Source organism: Chionomys nivalis, chromosome 20 (genome assembly GCF_950005125.1).
Source record: "Chionomys nivalis chromosome 20, mChiNiv1.1, whole genome shotgun sequence".
NCBI classification, from domain to species: Eukaryota; Metazoa; Chordata; class Mammalia; order Rodentia; family Cricetidae; genus Chionomys; species Chionomys nivalis.
In genome coordinates, this window is record NC_080105.1 from 50,253,550 (window position 1) to 50,275,199 (window position 21,650).

At 41.8% G+C, this 21,650-nt stretch overlaps 2 protein-coding genes across 2 annotated transcripts; both read right to left on the reverse strand.

The window, feature by feature from the left end:
• Window positions 1-2,273: 2,273 nt before the first annotated feature.
• Window positions 2,274-3,141, reverse strand: LOC130862641 (alpha-defensin 9-like). Its single transcript, XM_057752351.1, has 2 exons — window positions 2,944-3,141; window positions 2,274-2,383 (listed from the first exon to the last, which is right to left on the reverse strand). The coding sequence occupies exons 1-2, from the start codon at window positions 3,113-3,115 to the stop codon at window positions 2,274-2,276; spliced, it is 282 nt and encodes a 93-aa protein (XP_057608334.1). The 5' UTR covers window positions 3,116-3,141.
• Window positions 3,142-17,634: 14,493 nt separating this feature from the next.
• Window positions 17,635-18,503, reverse strand: LOC130862642 (alpha-defensin 9-like). Its single transcript, XM_057752352.1, has 2 exons — window positions 18,306-18,503; window positions 17,635-17,744 (listed from the first exon to the last, which is right to left on the reverse strand). Exons 1-2 carry the CDS (start codon window positions 18,475-18,477, stop codon window positions 17,635-17,637), a joined length of 282 nt encoding a protein of 93 aa, XP_057608335.1. The 5' UTR covers window positions 18,478-18,503.
• Between the last annotated feature and the right edge of the window lie 3,147 nt (window positions 18,504-21,650).

Below are 21,650 nucleotides of genomic sequence, written 5' to 3' on the forward strand. Positions count from 1 at the left end.
TGCAACCACTTTGGAAATCAGTGTGGCGATTTCTCAGGAAATTTGGGATAAACCTACCCCAAGATCCAGTAATACCACTATTGGGAATGTACCCAAGAGATGCCACATCAAATGACAAAAGTGTCTGTTCAACTATGTTCATAGCAGCATTGTTTGTTATAGCCAAAACCTGGAAACAACCTAGATGCCCTTCAATGGAGGAATGGATGAAGAAAGTGTGGAATATATACATATTAGAGTACTACTCAGCAGTAAAAAACAATGACTTCTCTAATTTTGCGTGCAAATTGATGGAAGTAGAAAACACTATCCTGAGTGAGGTATCCCAGACCCCAAAAGAGGAACATGGGATGTACTCACTCATAATCGGTTTCTAGCCATAAATAAAAGACATTAAGCATATAATGTGTGATCCTATAGAAGTTAAATAAGAAAGTGAACCCAAAGAAAATCATATAGTCATCCGCATGGAGAGGGGGAAGTAGACAAGATTGCAGGGCAAAAACTGGGAACTTGCGGGTGAGGTGGCATGGGGCAAAGGGGAAATGGGATGAGAAACATGAGAATGGGAGGATGGGAGGAGCTCGGGGGATTGGGATGGTTGGGATATAGGAAGGATGGATACGGGAGCAGCGAAGTATATATCCTATCTAAGGGAGCCATCTTAGGGTTGGCAAGAGACTTGACTCTTGAGGGTTCGCAGGTGTCCAGGAATATGTCCCCAGCTGGTACCTTGGGCAACTAAGGAGAGGGAACCTGAAATGACCCTATCCTATACTGATGAATATCTTGCATATCACCTTAGAACCTTCATCTGGCGATGGATCGAGGTAGAGACAGAGTCTCAATTTGGAGCAACGGTCTGAGCTCTTAAGGTCCAAATGAGGAGCAGAAGGAGGGAGAACATGAGCAAAAAATCAGGACCACGAGGGATGCACCCACCCACTGTGACAGTGGAACTGATTTATTGGGAGCCCACCAAGGCCAGCTGGTCTGGGACTGAATAAGCATGGGTTGATTCCGGACTCTCTGAGCATGGCGGTCAATGAAGGCTGATGAGAAGCCAAGGACAATGGCACTAGGTTTCGATCCTAATACATGAACTGGCTTTATGGGAGCTTAGCCTGTTTGGACGCTCACCTTTCTGGACGTAGATAGAAGGACCTTGGTCTTCCCGCAGGGCAGGGAATTTGGACTGCTCTTCAGTATCGAGAGGGAGGGGGAATGGAGTGGGGGGAGGGGAAGAGGAGTGGGGATAGGGGGAGGGAAGTGGGGGGAGGGGGCAATATTTGGGAGGAGGGGAGGGAAATGGGAAACGGGGAGCAGGTGGAAATTTTAATTAAAAAAGAATAAAAAAAAATAAATAAATAAAAAAAACGTATCATACTGAGAAAGGAAAAAAAAACAAAACATATGGGCAGCACAAATTCATTAAAATGGATTAAAAAAAAAAGAACTTGGGTAGGTAGGGAAGGGAGTGGATCTGGGAAGAGTTTGAGGAGAGGTGAGTGTTCTCCCAATAAGTTAATGGGTTATTATAAACATTCAAAGAACTAATAAAAAATAGCTAAAAAGCATGCTTAAAGTGTAGTGTTTACTCTTACAGTTAGAGTACTTAGCGGTTTCTCTAATGCCAGGAAGAACGGCTAAGATCAAGAAAACAACTGATAACAAATGTGGGTGAGGGTGTAGGCAAAGTGGGGGGGGGGCTCATTCACTGTGGTGGGATGCAGGAACCATGGAAACCAGTGTGGAGACTTCTCAGAGACCATGAGGAAATCTCCATATGGCACAGCTGCACCGCTCCTTGGCAAACGCCCAACGACCCAGCATCCTGCTCCACAGATACTTGTCAGTCGTGTGCATTGCTGCTGTACTCACAATAGCTGGAGAATGGAAACAGCTAAATGTCCTTCAATAGTAGAAGGGATCGTGGGAATGTGAGACATGGTTCTGAGGGTGAGTCCCATGTAAAGGACAGCAGAGTTGATAGACAGGAGAAGGAGCTAGAGCAGAGTCACCGAGATGTGACTTTGAACCTACCCTCTGCTCACCCTTGATGTGAGTACTAACCTGTAGCTACATAAAAGACTTCTTTTATAAGGGATGCATTGATGATTCTGCTATGAAGATTGGCAGAGTCCTGACTAAGTCACATAGAAAGCATCAAAGAAATAGATTAGTTTTCTGCAAGGAAATTTATTGGAGGACAACCATTGAGGCTAATGACAGATGATGAGGTCTCAGAGCACATGATGATCTTGTCTCTGGTCTCAGCTGCAGCAGAATATGAAGCGCAATGGACCTTTGTTGCAAACCCCAGAGATTTGTTCAGAACGTATACAGGCATCTTTTCTACATGTGCATTTCACACTTCTTGAGGCTGAGGAAACAGAGAACACCAGGCATTAAGTATGGTAGCCAGCTGTGTGCAATAGTGTGCATGATACATGGTACACAGCAGGTTTGTTTGTATTGGTGACATCACACCCTGCACCATGACCAACTCCAAACACTGTGAAAGAATTTAACAAGTGTTGATCACATATCGACTTGACACCCATTTCACAGTCCTTCAACTTTCAGTGTCTTCCTAATCCAACACATTCATATACTGGCATTTGGATCCTAAATCTATTCTTTTAAACAAAGCAGATTTTCTTTCAATAGCAAGGTAATCAATTGGATAGACAAAGGGCTAATCAATATGCTTTATATTTTAAAACAATCCCACAGATAAAGTTTTAGATGAAAAAAACATAAAGAAAATCAACTATACTTTTTTGAATCTCATTGTGACTTCTATGAATACAACAGTGAAGATCCTAGAGGACCAACAGAGAACCTGACCTGTATCACACGGCTCTCAGTGGGATTCCAGAGCACAACTTCAACCCTCTCAAGAGAATCCAGCCCCCTATGAAAATGGGCACCACCACTCACCTGCATCTTGAAGAGCAGAGTCTTCTGGGTCTCCAAAGGAGATGGACACATCCTGGTTCTCTACCTCTGACTGCTCATCAGTTTTAGTCTCCTCAGCTGCTTCTGGGAGAGGATCAGCCTGGGCCTGAAAGGCCAGCAGGGCAAGGAGTGAGAGGAGGACAAGTGTCTTCATGGCTGAGAGTCACCTGAAGGAAGAGTGAGCAGGAGCCCAGTGTGTAGGGACTGAGGAGCCCGCCTGCATTTATAGGGATGTCATGAGAAGGTGCTGAGACAGCCCTGTAGATAGAGAGGGCACGTACTGATGGGAACTGGGAGAGACTGTCGTCCTCAAGATGTTGTCCTTTGATGTCCGTGTGTCCTCACAGCTGCCATCATGGTGTTGTTCTGTGTGCTCGGTGACAGCCCTCTCTTCCAGCTGCTGCTGATGAAAGGGCCTTATTATCTTCTCCTGTTTCCCATCTGCTTATGTATTTACCTTTCTGTGGTCAAGAAAGAAAAGAGGCAGGCATTTTCCAAGTTTGCAACTTTGCAGAACAAGGGGTTTTGTGTCCTGAGCCTTCAGGTTTCCAAAAGAGCAGACCCCTGGACCAGACCTGAATACCTATGGACTGGACATTCGGTTCTTTGACTGATTCTGGGGTATTATTTCTTTCATGAAGGAAGATTTGGTGAATCCTTTCCTTTGGGACTATTATGGCGAGAGTAAGATGGTCCTGGTGTATCGAGCTCAAGAGGAGACACTGGACAGAGTTGGTCAGAGTGAAGCTAGAACAGTGTTCTGAATGACCCAGTGTGACCTGAGCCCATCTAAAGAGTGCATTCCAGATGCCTCCTCACAATCTGGGAGTCACCAAATGATGTTCTGGGCTAATGTTTCAGAGTCTGCATTTTCTAACTGTTAGAAAATTTGAACTTACATACAAGAAATAACACTCGAAATGTAGGGAGGTTGATGTGCTTTTTTCCTTGTTTTCTTTCTTTTCTTTTTTCTGAGACAGGGCTTCTCTGTAGCTTTGGCACCTGTCGTGGAACTAGCTCTTGTATTCCAGGCTGGCCTCGAACTCACAGAGACCCGCCTGCCTCTGTTTCCCAGTGCGGGATTAAAGGCATGCACCACCACCGCCCAGCCGATATGCTTCTTTCCAATCCCGAGATTCTTCTCCCTAAGAAGCCAGTGCAGATCATATATGAACACTCTTCTCTACGTGTTTTTACCCATTTCTCCTCACTATGTATATGCAAAAAGATACATGACATTCTACTAATTTCAGTCAGCATATGGTGTCCCAGTGTTATTAGTGCTAGCTCCTATTCACACGTTGATAAATACTGTTCAATTATTAAAATGCCTTTATTTACAGCTGTGTGCAATAACTAGCAAAGAGGAAAGAATACTATTTTACATACACACACACACACACACACTTCCAGAGTCATATTGCCTAATGGCACAATACTTCTTCAACACCTTTGTAGACTTAGATCTATCAGTCAAAAAGGACATCATTTTTTTTGTTATGAATGCTACTTATTTTCAATAAGATTTTTTTTGTTTATTTTTATTTTTTTCTATTTTCTTATTTATTTATTTATTAAAGATTTCTGCCTCCTCCCTGCCACTGTCTCCCATTTCCCTCCCCCTCCCCCGATCAAGACCCCCTCCCTCGTCAGCCCAAAGAGCAATCACGCTTCTCTGCCCTGTGGGAAGTCCAAGGACCTCCCACCTCCATCCAGGTCTAGTAAGGTGAGCATCCAAACTGCCTAGGCTCCCACAAAGCCAGTACGTGCAGTAGGATCAAAAACCCATTGCCATTGTTCTTGAGTTCTCAGTAGTCCTCATTGTCCACTATGTTCAGTGAGTCCGGTTTTATCTCATGCTTTTTCAGACCCAGGTCAGCTGGCCTTGGTGAGTTCCCGATAGAACATCCCCATTTTCTCAGTGTGTGGGTGCACCCTCACGGTCCTGAGTTCCTTGCTCGTGCTCTCTCTCCTTCTTCTCCTGATTTGGACCTTGAGATTTCAGTCCGGTGCTCCAATGTGGATCTCTGTCTCTGTCTCCTTTCATCGCCTGATGAAGGTTAATATTCAGGAGAATGCCTATATGTTTTTCTTTGGGTTCACCTTCTTATTTAGCTTCTCTAGGATCACGAATTATAGGCTCAATGTCCTTTATTTATGGCTAGAAACCAAATATGAGTGAGTACATCCCATGTTCCTCTTTTTGGGTCTGGCTTACCTCACTCAGGATAGTGTTTTCTATTTCTGTCCATTTGCATGTAAAATTCAAGAAGTCATTGTTTTTTACTGCTGAGTAGTACTCTAATATGTATATATTCCATACTTTCTTCATCCATTCTTCCATTGAAGGGCATCTAGGTTGTTTCCAGGTTCTGGCTATTACAAACAATGCTGCTATGAACATAGTTGAGCATATACTTTTGTTGTATGATAGGGCATTTCTTGGGTGTATTCCCAAGAGTGGTATTGCTGGGTCCAGGGGTAGGTTGATCCCGAATTTCCTGAGAAATCGCCACACTGCTTTCCAAAGTGGTTGCACAAGTTTGCATTCCCACCAGCAATGGATGAGTGTACCCCTTTCTCCACAACCTCTCCAGCAAAGGCTATCATTGGTGTTTTTTATTTTAGCCATTCTGACAGGTGTAAGATGGTATCTTAAAGTTGTCTTGATTTGCATTTCCCTGATCACTAAGGAAGTTGAGCATGGTCTTAAGTGTCTTTTGGCCATTTGAACTTCTTCTGTTGAGAATTCTCTGTTCAGCTCAGTGCCCCATTTTATAATTGGGTTGATTAGCCTTTTACGGTCTAGTTTCTTGAGTTCTTTATATATTTTGGAGATCAGACCTTTGTCAGTTGCGGGGTTGGTGAAGATCTTCTCCCAGTCAGAGGGTTGCCTTTTTGTCTTAGTGACAGTGTTCTTTGCTTTACAGAAGCTTCTCAGTCTCAGGAGGTCCCATTTATTCAATGATGCCCTTAATGTCTGTGCTGCTGGGGTTATACGTAGGAAGTGGTCTCTTGTGCTCATCTGTTGTAGAGTACTTCCCACTTTCTCTTCTATCAGGTTCAGTGTGTTCAGACTGATATTGAGGTCTTTAATCCATTTGGACTTGAGTTTTGTGCATGGTGATAGATATGGATCTATTTTCATTCTTCTACAGATTGACAACCAGTTTTGCCAGCACAATTTGTTGAAGATGCTCTCTTTCTTCCATTGTATACTTTTAGCTCCTTTATCGAAAATCAGGTGTTCAGACCCAGGCCAACTGGCCTGGGTCTGAAAAAGCATGGGATAAAACCGGACTTGCTGAACATAATGGACAATGAGGACTACTGAGAACTCAAGATCAATGGCAATGGGTTTTTGATCCTACTGCTTTGTGGGAGCCTAGGCAGTTTGGATGCTCACCTTACTAGACCTGGATGGAGGTGGGTGGTCCTTGAACTTCCCACAGGGCAGGGAACCCGGATTACTCTTAGGGATGATGAGGGAGGGGGACTTGATGGGGGAGGGGGAGGGAAATGGGAGGTGGTTGCGGGGTGAAGGCAGAAATCTTTAATAAATAAATTTAAAAAAAAAGAAAATCAGGTGTTCATAGGTTTGTGGGTTAAAGTCAGGGTCTTCTATTCGATTCCATTAGTTGACTTCTCTGTTTTTATTCCAATACCAAGCTGTTTTCAATACTGTAGCTCTGTAATAGAGTTTGAAGTCAAGGATGGTAATGCCTCCAGATGATCCTTTATTGTATAAGATTGTTTTGGCTATCCTGGGTTTTTTGTTTTTCCATATAAAGTTGATTATTGTCTTTTCCAGAACTGTGAAGAATTTTGATGGGGATTGCATTGAATCTATAGATTGCTTTTGGTAGAATTGCCATTTTTACTATGTTGATCCTCCCAATCCAAGAGGAAGGGAGATCCTTCCATTTTCTGGTGTCCTCTTCAATTTCTTTCTTCAAAGACTTAAAGTTCCTGTTAAATAGTTCTTTCACTTCCTTGGTCAGAGTTACCCCAAGATATTTTATGCTATTTGTGGCTATTGTGAAAGGTGATGCTTCTCTGATTTCCCTTTCTGCTTCCTTATCCTTAGTGTATAGGAAGGCAACTGATCAAAAAGCACATCTTAAATTTCAGACACATCCCTCACTGTCTTCCTGATCCTCACAGAGTTGGCTGCAGTAGCGCTCAGTTAACTTGCATTGCCAATCACCACCGTGCTCATTGTAATGATTAATGCTATTGTGTTCTCACTTTCTATCCTTCCCAGCAGTGTTCAGCACAGAACTGGTCATTCAAGACCCAGGGAAATTCAAGCCACTGAAAGGCAACCTTTAGGAAGAAGTTTTCAGTGAGGCAATCAAGATTTCAATGCTTTGTCGTTCTTCATGTCTTATTATTTCACGTTCCCACTTCTGTTATGCCCCAAATCCTGGTAGCAGCAGCAACTCTCTCACTTGAAGAAAGACATATCTGCTCATGTGGAAACCAGAGAAGGCCGGGACCAGAATCCTCCATCTGTGAAGTCAATGTGACCATTTGCCTTTTAGGTTTGTTGAGCTTTGGGGAGGGGGGAAGCAGATCTTTATGATTTGTAGCCTACTGGACTTTTTATGGTCTTTGTGCAGGTTCATACATGCACTACGATGCTTTTCTCATATTTCGTTGTCCCAACCTAATAGGTAAAAAAAAAATCGGTATTTCAGTCTCATACTAGCTTACGTGAATTGATGGCAGAAGTGCACGTGCCTAAGTAGTGTGTGCATGTGTATGTGGTCAAACGCTCATTGAGGGAGGCGTTGGCACATTCATTTTAGTTTTTAAAAGGAAAATATTTGCTTACTTTTATAAGTAATTTGCCTGCATGTACATGTGTGTGTGTGTATGTGTGCATGTGTGTTTCTGTTGCCTATGGAGACTGGAATAGACAGTTCGATCCCGTGAACTGGAGTTACAGAAAGCTATGACTCGCCATGTGGGTTCTGGAACTGAACCTGGGTCCTATGCCAGAACACCAAATGCTCCTAACCACTGAGTCATCCATCCAGACCCAAATTTTCTCTAATTAACCTTTGGCTGTCGTTCATAAATTCTGGAAATTTTCTCCTTGTAACATGTTACAAATCTTAAAGATTATTATTTTTCTTTGTCCTGCTTTGTTTGCTGTACCAAACAACCTGAGTTTTAATTTTATTTAATACTATTTCTGAGTTTTATTTCTTTCAACTTAAATTTATAAAACTCAAAATTGGGTGTTTTAGTGATTTAGTGGCATTAGCAGAATTGCACTCATATTCTGTGATTGAGACAGAGTTTTTTTTTTCCAGTGCCAGAGCTGAGAAAGTGCTACCTTTCCAGGGAGGGTTTTCAGGATCACTAATGTTCTGGCGTCTAGTATCGCATGTGGATGCCCAACAAGCAGTTAGAAAGCAGAGATCTGGATGGGGCTGGTCGGTCAGAGACCTTGACGTTATGGTGGTGAAAGGAAGGAAGTCCACATAGTTCCCTGCTGCTTCTCCTACGCTCCGCTGTATAGATCTTGGCCGAACACCATCATTTTCCAAGATTGTCTCTAGAGAACGGAAGTTACCTCCAATGGCCTCTGAAACCTCAGATTGCAGCCATCCACCTGTGCTCATGGGAGAGCCACTCCTCTTCCCCCTCACTGGCACTCAGACTCTACTGACCCGCAGGAAGTGTTGGGTAAGATGGGTCACCGCCCTGAGGACTTGTTTCTCCTTAAGATCTCCTGGACTCTAAGATGGGAGGGGGTGTGACCGCTCCTGCACTTGCTTTGTGTCAGAAACCAGTGTGCAAAATGTCAACAGAACTCACAGTTGCCCTTACTAATCAACTCTATTTCCTTAGCAGGGATCATACTTGGAATTTTTTTGATTTGTGATAACTGGCAAAAAATAAAATAAAAAACTTTTTCTTTGGGTATTTCTCAGGAGTGTAGGTTATTCACTGGTGGGTTCCTGTCAAATTCCAAAGGAGGGAATTTGCAGAGGAGGAGACCAAGGAGCTCTTGAGAGACCATCTGCCAACCTTCCAAACTAGAGCCACTCTCTGGTTCTAAACAAGGAAAACAAGAATCCTAATAAATGATGGAAGTTAGCACTCTGAAATGCAGAAGTTAAGGTGGAACCTTGGGTAGTGGAGAAGTACAGGGGATGTGGCCACAGCCCTGTTGCCTAAACTTTAGTGTTCCTGAGTAAGGCAATTAACCTCTTCCAAGTTACTTTACAAAGCCACAAAGTATTGGTCAATAAAAACAGCAACTTTATTGGGTTGTTGTAAAAAAAAAAACTCTTATCTCAATAGACAAAGAGCTCTTTGCAATCAATGAATATAAGCTCATACAAATATACTGCATATATTATATACTGTAAGAATGCTAATCAGCATCATGAGTATCAAATTATCATGATTTCTGGGAAGTCAACCAAAGCTTCCTGACTCTACAATGAATGAAAATTTAGTGTCCTCACGTGACTTAATAAGTTAAGTTCAAGAGCACTTTAAGGTTTTATGCAATAGTTAATAATTTATAATTGTTGAACAAGCAAGGATCATATTTTACACTTTCAAATACCTCAATAGTTTTATGGCATTAGTAATGTCATTGTTAGAGAGAAATCACACAAAATAAACAGTTTTATAAGTTAAAGTAAAAAGGTTCAGTGTTGCTGCAGAAGAGGAGGCATGACGCCTCACCTCAGGGTGGACGAGACGAGGACAGGCTGAGAAGTGAGGTGTAGTAGAAATAAGGATGGTGGGAAGAAGGAAAATAGGGAAAGCCCAGCAGAGTAATATGCCGGTAGTTCTGACCAGAAGACTAGGATGTTAGGATGCTTGCCAGAAAGGAAGCTGAGTTTCATATTAGGCTAAGAAATTTCCTCAGACCATGGAGACAATCATCCCCACTTAAAGATGAGTGTTTAGGAGCCAATGAAGTCTATTGGAATTTTATTATAAAATCGGCCCAGGACTTCTGACTCCAGTGCAGCTTACACACCTTTTTCTGTGTTTCCGTGCTTTCCCGGGAATCCAGAGTCACAGTAAGAAGCCATAACTTGTGCCTGCCACAGAGCTGGCTGCTATGAATCAGTAAGTGTGTGTTGTCCAATCGAAATTTCTGTGATGAGTGGAATATTTTGAACAATCTTGGGTGGTTTTTCATGATACCATCAGTTGTTTACTGAAATTTCTTCAGAGGTTCAATATAGGGATAAGTGATGGGATCTGGCCCAGTTGGTGGACGTGTTGATGGAGAAGATGTGATTTCAATAGGGACATGTCTTCTGAGCACCATAAAATAAAGTAATTCTCAATAAGTATATAAACTGGAAGAAATGTTGTGACCTCTTGCTTTCCAGGAGACTAAGTCTGGTAAGAAAGAAAAAAAAATGTTGGTGTAGCTGGCATTTTCTCCCTGGCTGATTTCTCTGCAGTGTTTCCTGCCTCCATCTCCTCTCTGTTCCAGCTTTGCATTGTAAATCCCAGCTAGGAACAGGTCCATCTAGGCCAAGTCCCTCACTGATGCTGAACTGAAGAATGAGGATACCACAGATAAAGTCCAGAAGTGAACAAGATACGTCTTCAGGGAAGATGCAAAATAGTCATGTCTACTCCAAGACCTCAGTCCTGCAGAGAAAGCCTTCTGGTTGTAGTTTGAGTTCTTATCTTTCCTCAGGCTTCTAACCGCATTTCCACACCGAGCAGGCTCTTATAGCCTATGTAGGGACACTGGGGGTGTGGTGGCTAGTTTTATGTCAACGTGGCACAAGCTAGCATCATTTGGGAAGAGTAACCCTCAAGGAAGAAAATAAACCCCATCAGACTGGCCCATGGACAAGGCTGTGTGGCATTTTCTTGATTGGTGATTGATGTGGGAGGGCCCAGCTTGCTGTTATCAGTGGTACCTCTTGATTAGTCGTCCTTCATTCTACAAGAAAGAAGCATAAGCAAGCCATAAGGAATAAGCCAGTAAGCAGCAACCCTCATGGCCTCTGCATCAGTTCCTGCCTTCAGGTCCCTTCCTTGAGTTCCTCCTGTGATATCCCTGCATGATAGACTTAGAAGCCTAAAACGAAATAAAGCTTTCCCTCCACAAATTGTTTTCTTGTCATGGTGTTTATTATAGCAATAGAAACCTAACTAAGGAGACTTCCTCCTCAGGCTGAGCACCATCATGTCCCTGGGTGATAGGCCATCCACCATCCACCTCTTCTGTGGAACACTTTAGCCATTGCTGTGGCTTGTCTCAAGCTAACCATAGTCGGCATACTCCTCAATTAGTGAACTCTTTTACGTCCTGACATCTCCCGTTCTAGGCAGAGTTATCTTTGAAAAATTGAAAGAAGAATCTTTGACTTTGCATTTCAATTTATTGCCTGTAGTTATTTTTGGCAAGTTATTCAACCAGTTAAATTTTAGTTTCTACAGCTATAAAATGTTGTGGACAAGTCAGAATGTTTTCAAAGATTATATACATGAATAAAACTCTTTATAAATGTAAAAATATAATACAAATAAATTCTTGTTGTTTTTTTCCCACTACCTATGTCTTCATTGTCAACATTCCTTTCCTTAATCAATATCATGATAGAGCAATGCATGATTTAGACTTGAAAATGTTGTTATCACTCAGACAACAAGAGCACACTCAAATCCCTCACCAAGTGCCTTTACCCTCTTGTGTCAAATTCTTATTTTGCAGCAAACAGTGAAAGCTCTGCAGAGTCCCCGGAAAGGTTCACAGTTTGGTGTTCCCTGCTTCAGGCAGATGCCTCCTCGGAGGTAGCAAGGTCTTTCAGAATTGAAGGCACTACTGAAAGCTAAAAGGCAAAAGAGAACGCTTATATGAAGTCTGGAAAAACTTGATGTCATTGCAGTGGTAAAAAGTCTTAGAGGTCTCTGTCCAGGGCATATGGAAAGAGTCCTTGCTATCTTACACATTTACAGCAGCCAAGTGGCTAAGTTCGACTGTCAACTCAGCCCATCATTTTGGTAGAGAGGCAGCTGAAGATAATTTTCCTGAGAAGAACTGGAGTCTCATGAAGACACAACGAAATACACCGAAGAATCGTTCATAGCTAATTTTCTTCTTTTAGCTCTCTGACTCTTGGTCTTTCTTTCTCCCCTTTCTGGTAGAACCTGGCATAGAGTCCTGTGTCATGCAAGTAATTTTGGGGCTACAGAGGTGATTTCTGAGTCATCCCTTAGTGCTTTACTTCCCAATGATCATTAGCGTTGCAGAAGGAAAATGCAAATATAATGAGAAAGGCCCTGATAGTTGGTATTTACCGTGCAGTACCCGGAAGATGGCAAAGAGAGCCAGGAGGAAAGTGTGGAGTCTCATTGTTGTGGAGTTGGGTCCTGAAGCCCTGATGGTAACAATAAAGAAGTCAATTAGGATGCTGTTTCTCTACTAGAGGAACTCACGGTGGTCCACAAGCCTTTCCTCAGACCACCTGGATTGGTGGTTGCTCACTGTGACTCACAGTGGCAGGGCCCTCCTGGCACATTCCTAGGTCCTACCCATTGCTACCTGCTCCTTCACTCCACACTTCCCACTGCTTCATATGAAGATGAGGCTGAGCTGAGTGGGAGATCTGAATGTCAGAGGGCCACCACAGCAAGGAGTCAGGCTATTCCAAAAGGAGATCAAGATTGGTCCCTCACAACCCAAACTGGAATCTGAAAAGATTGGAGGCCATTTGCTGGGTATTTCAAGTCTCCTTCAATGGAAAATCCACTGTGGTTTGGGATTAGTTATAATTTTAGTAGATGTCTATGCTAAGGAAATGAGGACATCATACTTGTCAAGAAATAGTGAAAAGGCTATATCCATTTACTTCTGAAATTTGAATATCGGTATTTGCTTGCACTTAAATATATCATTTTATGATTAAAAACATATTACAGAATACCAACTGACAGAAAAATACTGAAAATGAAAGGTTAAATAAAAACCTTCTTTGCTTCCTACTTTGCAAATATAACCATTATTTATGTGACCAAAGGGGTTGCATAAAACCATTGAAAAACACATATATTGACATTAAATTCTATAACAGTAGCAAAAGTACAGTTATGACATAGCAATGAATATAATTTTATTGTTGAAGAACTATATTAAAGAGTCACAGTTTAGGAAGGTTGAGAACCATTGGTTCAGAATGTTTTCATTATTTTCCTTTGCTAATGAAGTCATGCAAATATTATTTTAAATTTAGACTATATGATCGAACTTCTTAGCCAGATCACTTATACGTTTTCATTAAATTGTTATCTTAAAAAACCTTTAATAATTGTTTAAATGTTTTCATCATACATGTGTGTGTATTTTTACAAGTTTATGTGACTATGACTTTGCATAAATTCTTAGAAATGGGATATTGAAGCAAAACTTATTTCAAGATTTATTACATACTGTCAATTACTTATTTGGAAACTGCCTAATCTTATTCTCTTACTAATATGTACAAAAGCATTTTAACTACTAATATTATTGCTAAGACTGATTATTAGGAATTATTTTGATCTTTGTCAATGAGATGAGTAATAATATTTCTGTTTCTGTTAGTATACATTTTAAATCTTTTTTCTGAGATTGAATTGTTTTTTCATATTCATTGATTATTTTTGTTGCTTCAAACTCACTTTTCTGCTACGCTGCTCATCTTTCTTAGTGATTTAAGAACTCCATGTAATTTAAGGTCACTAATCTTTGCCATATGTATCAAGAAACGGTTTCTGCTTATCATCCAGTAGCTGATATTCATGATTGTGTTTAATATTCTCCTGATGTTCATGTTCACTTTCTCTTACGAATGTTCATTTTATTTGTATTCTTATCTAACCGTATCTGCATTTCTGGTCAGGGCCATCCTTAGTTCTCTCAGCCCTGGATTGGAGGCAGTTCTGAAAGTCTGTGACAGGCTTTCACTCACAATATGAAGAGTGATTTTTGCCCCATCCAGAGATACAGGCTTCCCAAACCCCAGAAATCCTGTTACTGAGCGTGGAATCTCAGATAAAAAGCACAGGTGTGACTTGATGCTGGTTTTCTAAGGAACTGAGTCTGACAGACTTGCACAAATAAATCACAGTATTGTGAAGAATGAAGATTTTGGGGATGCTAACAGGTGGGGTGCATCAGGGCACAGTAGAAGGATTCCTCTCATTCATTGGCTACAGAGCTCTTAATGCCGACCTTGCCAGGTGTGTGATGCTTAGATGTCAGTGGTGGCTTGGGGGCTCCATTGTCCTTATCCTTCAGGTCTTCTCGCCTGTGCCAGCCCTGCGTAGTTTAACTCAGACAGGGTGTAACGGGGATTATTGGAATTTATGATACCTGTCCATGATTCACCCTTGTAATGTAACTTCTAAATTACTCCACCAAGGTGGAAGCCACGTTATTGCTTTGTTGACATGTTAAGTTGAAATGGTAGGTTTTGTTGAGGAAAAACAAACAAGTGAATAACTTTTTTGGCCTTTAAAGCATTTGTCTTATTTATGCACGTCTCTTTGGCTGCACGTGATATGAGTTTCCTACAGATTCAGAATGTTTTCAGAACATAGTTCACAGTTACTGTGAATAATTTTTTGTATAGCTCTCTGCATGTGACTGGCAAAGGTGTTTTTGTTTTGTCTTTGTTTTGTTTGGTTTTCCATAGAGAGAGCTGCTGATTTTGCTTTCTGATTTCCTCACTGTCTCACAGCTGAACTCTTCACATTCATTACTTTTTGTGGTTATTTCCCATATGTTACTTTCAGCATTTGCTTTGAGAATGCCTGGCTAAGGCAACTTAGGAAAGGAAGGATTTGTTTTGGCTCATTCCTTGATGGATATAGCGGAGAAGACATGCTCTATGCCATTCTTTGGTGGATATAAGACATTATAGCAGATAGGAAGCTCCTAGCAGCAGGTGCCTGGGACTACTCACCTTCTAACAGTTCAGTGCAACAAGAAGCCAAGAATTCACCAGAAGCAGGCCCGTCTTCCAAACATGCTATCCACTGGGCATTCAAGCACTGGGCCCTAGAGGAACATTGTCATTATAAGGCTGCAGTTTTTCAAACACAAACACATAGCTATGTAAAGAATTGTCATTTTGCTTCCTCATCTAATAGCACAGCCTAAAAATTCCCAAAACCTTCAGAGATCATCATCTTAACCTTACCCATTTTACCCATGGGAAACTCCAGTCAGATGTCAGATGAGGAAAAAAAAAAACCAAAAAATCAAACAACAACAACAAAAACTTCACCGTACCAAGCAACTTGTGATAGACACCCTGTAGCTCGGAGGAACTTTTTCTCAGTTAGCAGAACACGGTAAATGGCCTTATGTCTTACTCATTTTCTTTCTTGTCCTTTCTTCCTTGACCCTTGATACTTCACAGGAGAAGTAGCAACTTATTATATCTAAAATCCAAAGGGGGATCAGATCTTTAAAAATAGAAGTTTTGGAAGTTTTTGGCCATGTGTGATACCTTCGGTAAACCTTTGATTTTTCTTCCAGAACGTGATTAAGAATTTCAACTCATGCATTAAGCACAGGTTGCAGTTTTTGCTCAGATGAACTTAGAGATCAGAAATGAGTCTGTGTCTAGTAAAGAAACGAAAGAATTTTAATGACTACACAAAAACCCAATGCATCTGTGAATCTTCACCAGAGTATGCTCCTTTCAGGGTCCAAAATTGGTAAGATTCTGTTCAACTCAAGAATTGAATAAGATAGAGCCAGAGGGTGTTCGTCTAGGCATACTGTGTTTTATCACTGTCTGAAGCCCTGAAAACAGTCCCTGAGAAGATAGGGAAATTGAGAAAAAGTTAAGCATAATTTGGGATTTTTGAAGAAGGCAAAGTGAGGAGGAAGAGAAGATGAAGTAGGTAAAGAGAGAGGGGAAGTAGAAGGAGGAAGGGAAGGAGGAAGGTGTGAGGAAGGACTTCATGAGAGTCTTTTGAAATTCTTCAAAGTCTCCTGGCAGTGCCCTCCAGGAAAGCCAGCCTCTGAGCAGATAACTCAGATGTTAAAACACTGTCTGTTTCATCTCTCTCAGAAAACAAAACAAAAAGCCTTGCTCTTCTCTTCTCACCCCAATACTCTTGCCTGTAAAATCCCAACCTCCTGAATCATCTCTGTTCAGTCCACTGAACCAACTTCCTCTTTCACTAGGAAATAGAACTGTTTCCCTGTCAATCAGAGCCATCCAATTCTAATTGGCTTACATGCTAAGCCATCATTCAGAGGCTAGCTCTTACTACTCGTTGTCTTCTTGGCTTTGAACTACTGGGTATGAAGCATGCAGAGAATGCTGCCTTTCTGTAACAACGAGACCGCTTTCATAAAGATGCAGAGTCCTTCAGCTCACTCCTCTCTTTATGCTGATCTCACAAATCTGGACATAGTAATGTGCCCCGGAACTCCCCCTTCAGCTAACAGCATCTTTATCTACATCGGGGTGGCTCTCATTTGCCAATGCCATCCTGAGATAATGAAAAAAGAAGGTATATGGTACTTTGTTCCTAAAAATACAGTACGGCTGCTTCTCTGTTTGTATAAAGAGCTTCTGTCTTTGGAATAGCTATAATTTTGCTGTGCCCAGTGATAAGTTCCTAGTCTTGAGCTCTGAAGTTGTAGTAACCAATGTATGTCATCTTTTCAGTTAATCCATCTTTAGGGGCACTTTGAAGAGGGTCTGTTCTAGAGAGGAGAAAATAGGACCAGACGATGGTCAAGTGGAAATTCAGCTTAAATTTAAGTCAAACTCATGCTCAGCAGCACCACACAGCTTTTCTTTTCTGTGTATTCAATTCTTCTGTGAATATTGGTCTACGAATTGTAAGAACATTGGCAGAAAATGTAAATATGAATGCATAAAGGTTTGGAGTTTGTAGGTCCTGATTGTAGCTCTGCTTTGGTTAAGAGCTATTGAGAGAGAGAGAGAGAGAGAGAGAGAGAGAGAGAGAGAGAGAGAGAGAGAGAGAGAGGGGAGAGCGAAAAACATGTTTTTTTGGTCTAATTGGATCTTCTGGAAAGATATAATTATGTAGTAACTAAAACTAAGTTATTGGACCATACAGCCTAATCCCCAGTCCTCCCAGGTCTGACCCTGCTCCTGTAGGCAGCAGAGTACTTTATTCAGTCTCTTCCCTCTGGAGTGGTTGTTGCTGTGGGTTACACTGATGCTCTGACTGTGTTCTGAGCACACTGGTGCTAATCAACTGAGGGAATCTTTGAGTCAATGATTTCCAGGCCATTAGCATAGGCTCTAAGAGTCTTTAAAGATGTATTCCTTCCTGAAGCAGAATTGGATACTGAGATGGTGAATCTTCATTGTCAATTTGGCAGGATTTAAGAATGACCTAGAAGATACATTTTGGGGTATGCCGTGAGGTGTTCCACAAAGGTTGAATGATGTGACTTTGAACCTACCCTCTGCTCACCCTTGATGTGAGTATTAACCTGTAGCTACATAAAAGACTTCTTTTATAAGGGATGCATTGATGATTCTGCTATGAAGATTGGCAGAGTCCTGACTAAGTCACAAAGAAAGCATCAAAGAAACAGATTAGTTTTCTGCAAGGAAATTTATTGGAGGACAACCATTGAGGCTAATGACAGATGATGAGGTCTCAGAGCACATGATGATCTTGTCTCTGGTCTCAGCTGCAGCAGAATATGAAGTGCAATGGACCTTTGTTGCAAACCCCAGAGACTTGTTCAGAACTAGTGCAGGCAACTTTTCTACAGGTGCATTTCACACTTCTTGAGGCTGAGGAAACAGAGAACACCAGGCATTAAGTATGGTAGCCAGCAGTGTGCAATAGTGTGCACGACACATGGTACACAGCAGGTTTGTTTGTATTGGTGACATCACACCCTGCACCATGACCAACTCCAAACACTGCGAAAGAATTTAACAAGTGTTGATCACATATCGACTTGACATTCATTTCATAGTCCTACAACTTTTAGTGTCTTCCTAATCCAACACATTCATACACTGGCATTTGGATCCTAAATCTATTCTTTTAAACAAAGCAGATTTTTCTTTCAATAGCAAAATAATCAATTGGATAGACAAAGGGCTAATCAATATGTTTTATATTTTAAAACAATCCCACAGATAAATTTTTAGATGAAAAAAACATAAAGAAAATCAACTATACTTTTTTGACTCTCACTGTGACTTCTATGAATACAACAGTGAAGATCCTAGAGGACCAACAGAGAACCTGACCTGTATCACACGGCTCTCAGTGGGATTCCAGAGCACAACGTCAACACTCCCAAGAGAATTCAGCCCCCTATGAAAATGGGCACCACCACTAACCTGCATCTTGAAGAGCAGAGTCTTCTGGGTCTCCAAAGGAGATGGACACATCCTGGTCCTCTACCCCTGGCTGCTCATCAGTTTTAGTCTCCTCAGCTGCTTCTGGGAGAGGATCAGCCTGGGCCTGGAAGGCCAGCAGGGCAAGGAGAGAGAGGAGGACAAGTGTCTTCATGGCTGAGAGTCACCTGAAGGAAGAGTGAGCAGGATACCAGTGTGTAGGGAGTGAGGAGCCCGCCTGCATTTATAGGGCTGTCATGAGAAGGTGCCGAGACAGCCCTGTAGATAGAGAGGGCACGCACTGATGGGAACTGGGAGAGACTGTCGTCCTCAAGATGTTGTTCTTTGATGTCCGTGTGTCCTCACAGCTGCCATCATGGTGTTGTTCTGTGTGCTCAGTGACAGCCCTCCCTTCCAGCTGCTGCTGATGAAAGGGCCTTATTATCTTCTTCTGTTTCCCATCTGCTTATGTATTTACCTTTCTGTGGTCAAGAAAGAAAAGAGGCAGGCATTTTCCAAGTTTGCAAACTTGCAGAACAAGGGGTTTTGTGTCCTGAGCCTGCAGGTTTCCAAAAGAGCAGACCCCTGGACCAGACCTGAATACCTGTGGACTGGACATTCGGTTCTTTGATTGATTCTGGGGTATTATTTCTTTCATGAAGGAAGATTTGGTGAATCCCTTCCTTTGGGACTATTATGGAGAGAGTAAGATGGTCCTGGTGAATTGAGCTCAAGAGGAGATGAGGGACAGAGTTGGTCAGAGTGAAGCTAGAACAGTGTTCTGAATGACCCAGTGTGACCTGAGCCCATCTAAAGAGTGCATTCCAGATGCCTCCTCACAATCTGGGAGTCACCAAATGATGTTCTGGGCTCGTGTTTCAGAGTCTGCATTATCTAACTTTTAGAAAATTTGAACTTACATACAAGAAATAACACTCAAAATGTAGGGAGGTTGATGTGCTTTTTTCCTTGTTTTCTTTCTTTTCTTTTCTTTTTTTCTGAGACAGGGCTTCTCTGTAGATTTGGCGCCTGTCCTAGAACTAGCTCTTCTAGACCAGGCTGGCCTCGAACTCACTGAGATCTGCCTGCCTCTGTTTCCCAGTGCTGGGATTAAAGGCGTGCGCCACCACTGCCCAGCCGATATGCTTCTTTCCAATCCCGAGATTCTTCTACGCTAAGAAGCCAATGCAGATCATATATGAACACTCTTCTGTACGTGTTTTTACCCATTTCTCCTCACTATGTATATGCAAAAAGATACATGACATTCTACTAAATTCAATCAGCATATGGCGTTCCAGTGTTATTAGTGCTAGCTTCTATTCATACGTTGATAAATAGTGTTCAGTTATTAAAATGCCTTTATTTACAGCTGTGTGCAATAACTAGCAAAGAGGAAAGAATACTATTTTACATACATACACACACACACACACACACTCACAGAGTCATATTGCCTAATGGCACAATACTTCTTCAATACCTTTGTAGACTTAGATCTATCAGTCAAAAAGCACATCTTAAATTTCAGACACATCCCTCACTGTGTTGGCCGCAGTAGCGCTCAGTTAACTTGCATTGCCAATCGACCACTGTGCATATTGTAATGATTAATGCTATTACGTTTTTACTTTCTATCCTTCCCAGCAGTGTTCAGCACAGAACTGGTCATTCAAGACTCAGGGAAACTCAAGCCACTGAAAGGCAACCTTTAGGAAGAAGTTTTCAGTGAGGCAATCAAGATTTCAATTGCTTTGTCGTTCTCATGTCTTATTATTTCACGTTCCCACCTCTGTTATGCCCCAAATCCTGGTAGCAGCAGCAACTCTCTCGCTTGAAGAAAGACATATCTGCTCATGTGGACACCAGGGAAGGCCTGGACCAGAATCCTCCATCTGTGAAGACAATGTGACCACTTGCCTTTTGGGTTTGTTGAGCTTTGGGGCGGGGGGAAGCAGATCTTTATGATTTGTAGCCTACTGGACTTTTTATGGTCTTTGTGCAGGTTCATACATGCACTATGATGCTTTTCTCATATTTCCTTGTCCCAACCTAATATGTAAAAAAAAAATTGGTATTTCAGTCTCATACTAGCTTACATGAATTGATCGCAGAAGTGCACGTGCCTAAGTAGTGTGTGCATGTGTATGTGGTCAAACGCTCATTGAGGGAGGCGTTGGCACATTCATTTTAGTTTTTAAAAGGAAAATATTTGCTTACTTTTATAAGTAATTTGCCTGCATGTACATGTGTGTGTGTGTGTGTGTGCATGTGTGTTTCTGTTGCCTATGGAGACTGGAATAGACAGTCCGATCCCCTTGAACTGGAGTTACAGAAAGCTATGACTCGCCATGTGGGTTCTGGAACTGAACCTGGGTCCTATGCCAGAACACCAAATGCCCCTAACCACTGAGCCATCCATCCAGACCCAAATTTTCTCTAAGTAACCTTGGCTGTCGCTCATAAATTCTGGAAATTTTCTCCTTGTAACATGTTATAAATCTTAAAGGTTATTATTTTTCTTTGTCCTGCTTTGTTTGCTGTACCAAACAACCTGAGATTTAATTTTATTTAATACTATTTCTGAGTTTTAATTCTTTCAACTTAAATTTATAAAACTCAAAATTGGGTGTTTTAGTGATTTAGTGGCATTAGCAGAATTGCACTCATATTCTGTGATTGAGACAGATTTTTTTTCCCCAGTGCCAGAGCTGAGAAAGTGCTACCTCCCAGGGAGGGTTTTCAAGATCACTAATGTTCTGGCATCTAGTATCGCATGTGGATGCCCAACAAGCAGTTAGAAAGCAGAGATCTGGATGGGGCTGGTCGGTCAGAGACCTTGACGTTATGGTGGTGAAAGGAAGGAAGTCCACATAGTTCCCTGCTGCTTCTCCTACGCTCCGCTGTATAGATCTTGGCCGAGCACCATCATGTATTCCAAGATTGTCTCTAGAGAACGGAAGTTACCTCCAATGGCCTCTGAAACCTCAGATTGCAGCCATCCACCTGTGCTCATGGGAGGGCTACTCCTCTTCCCCCTCACTGGCACTCAGACTCTACTGACCCGCGGGAGGTGCTGGGTAAGATGGGTCACAGCCCTGAGGACTTGTTTCTTCTTAAGATCTCCTGGACTCTAAGATGGGAGGGGGTGTGACCGCTCCTGCACTTGTTTTGTGTCAGAAACCAGTGTGCAAAATGTCAACAGAACTCACAGTTACCCTTACTAATCAACTATTTCCTTAGTAGGGATCATACTTGGAATTTTTTTGATTTGTGATAACTGGCAAAAAATAAAAAATAAAATAAAAAACCTTTTCTTTGGGTATTTCTCAGGAGTGTAGGTTATTC

Bases quoted from the DNA above. Each gene is read 5' to 3' on its own strand.
- LOC130862642 (XM_057752352.1), bottom strand. From the start codon at position 18,477: ATGAAGACACTTGTCCTCCTCTCTCTCCTTGCCCTGCTGGCCTTCCAG. The intron at 17,745-18,305 runs GTTAGTGGTGGT...CTGTTTCCTCAG, and splicing joins CTCTGCTCTTCAAGATGCAG to CCTCAAGAAGTGTGAAATGC.
- LOC130862641 (XM_057752351.1), bottom strand. From the start codon at position 3,115: ATGAAGACACTTGTCCTCCTCTCACTCCTTGCCCTGCTGGCCTTTCAG. The intron at 2,384-2,943 runs GTGAGTGGTGGT...CTGTTTCCTCAG, and splicing joins CTCTGCTCTTCAAGATGCAG to CCTCAAGAAGTGTGAAATGC.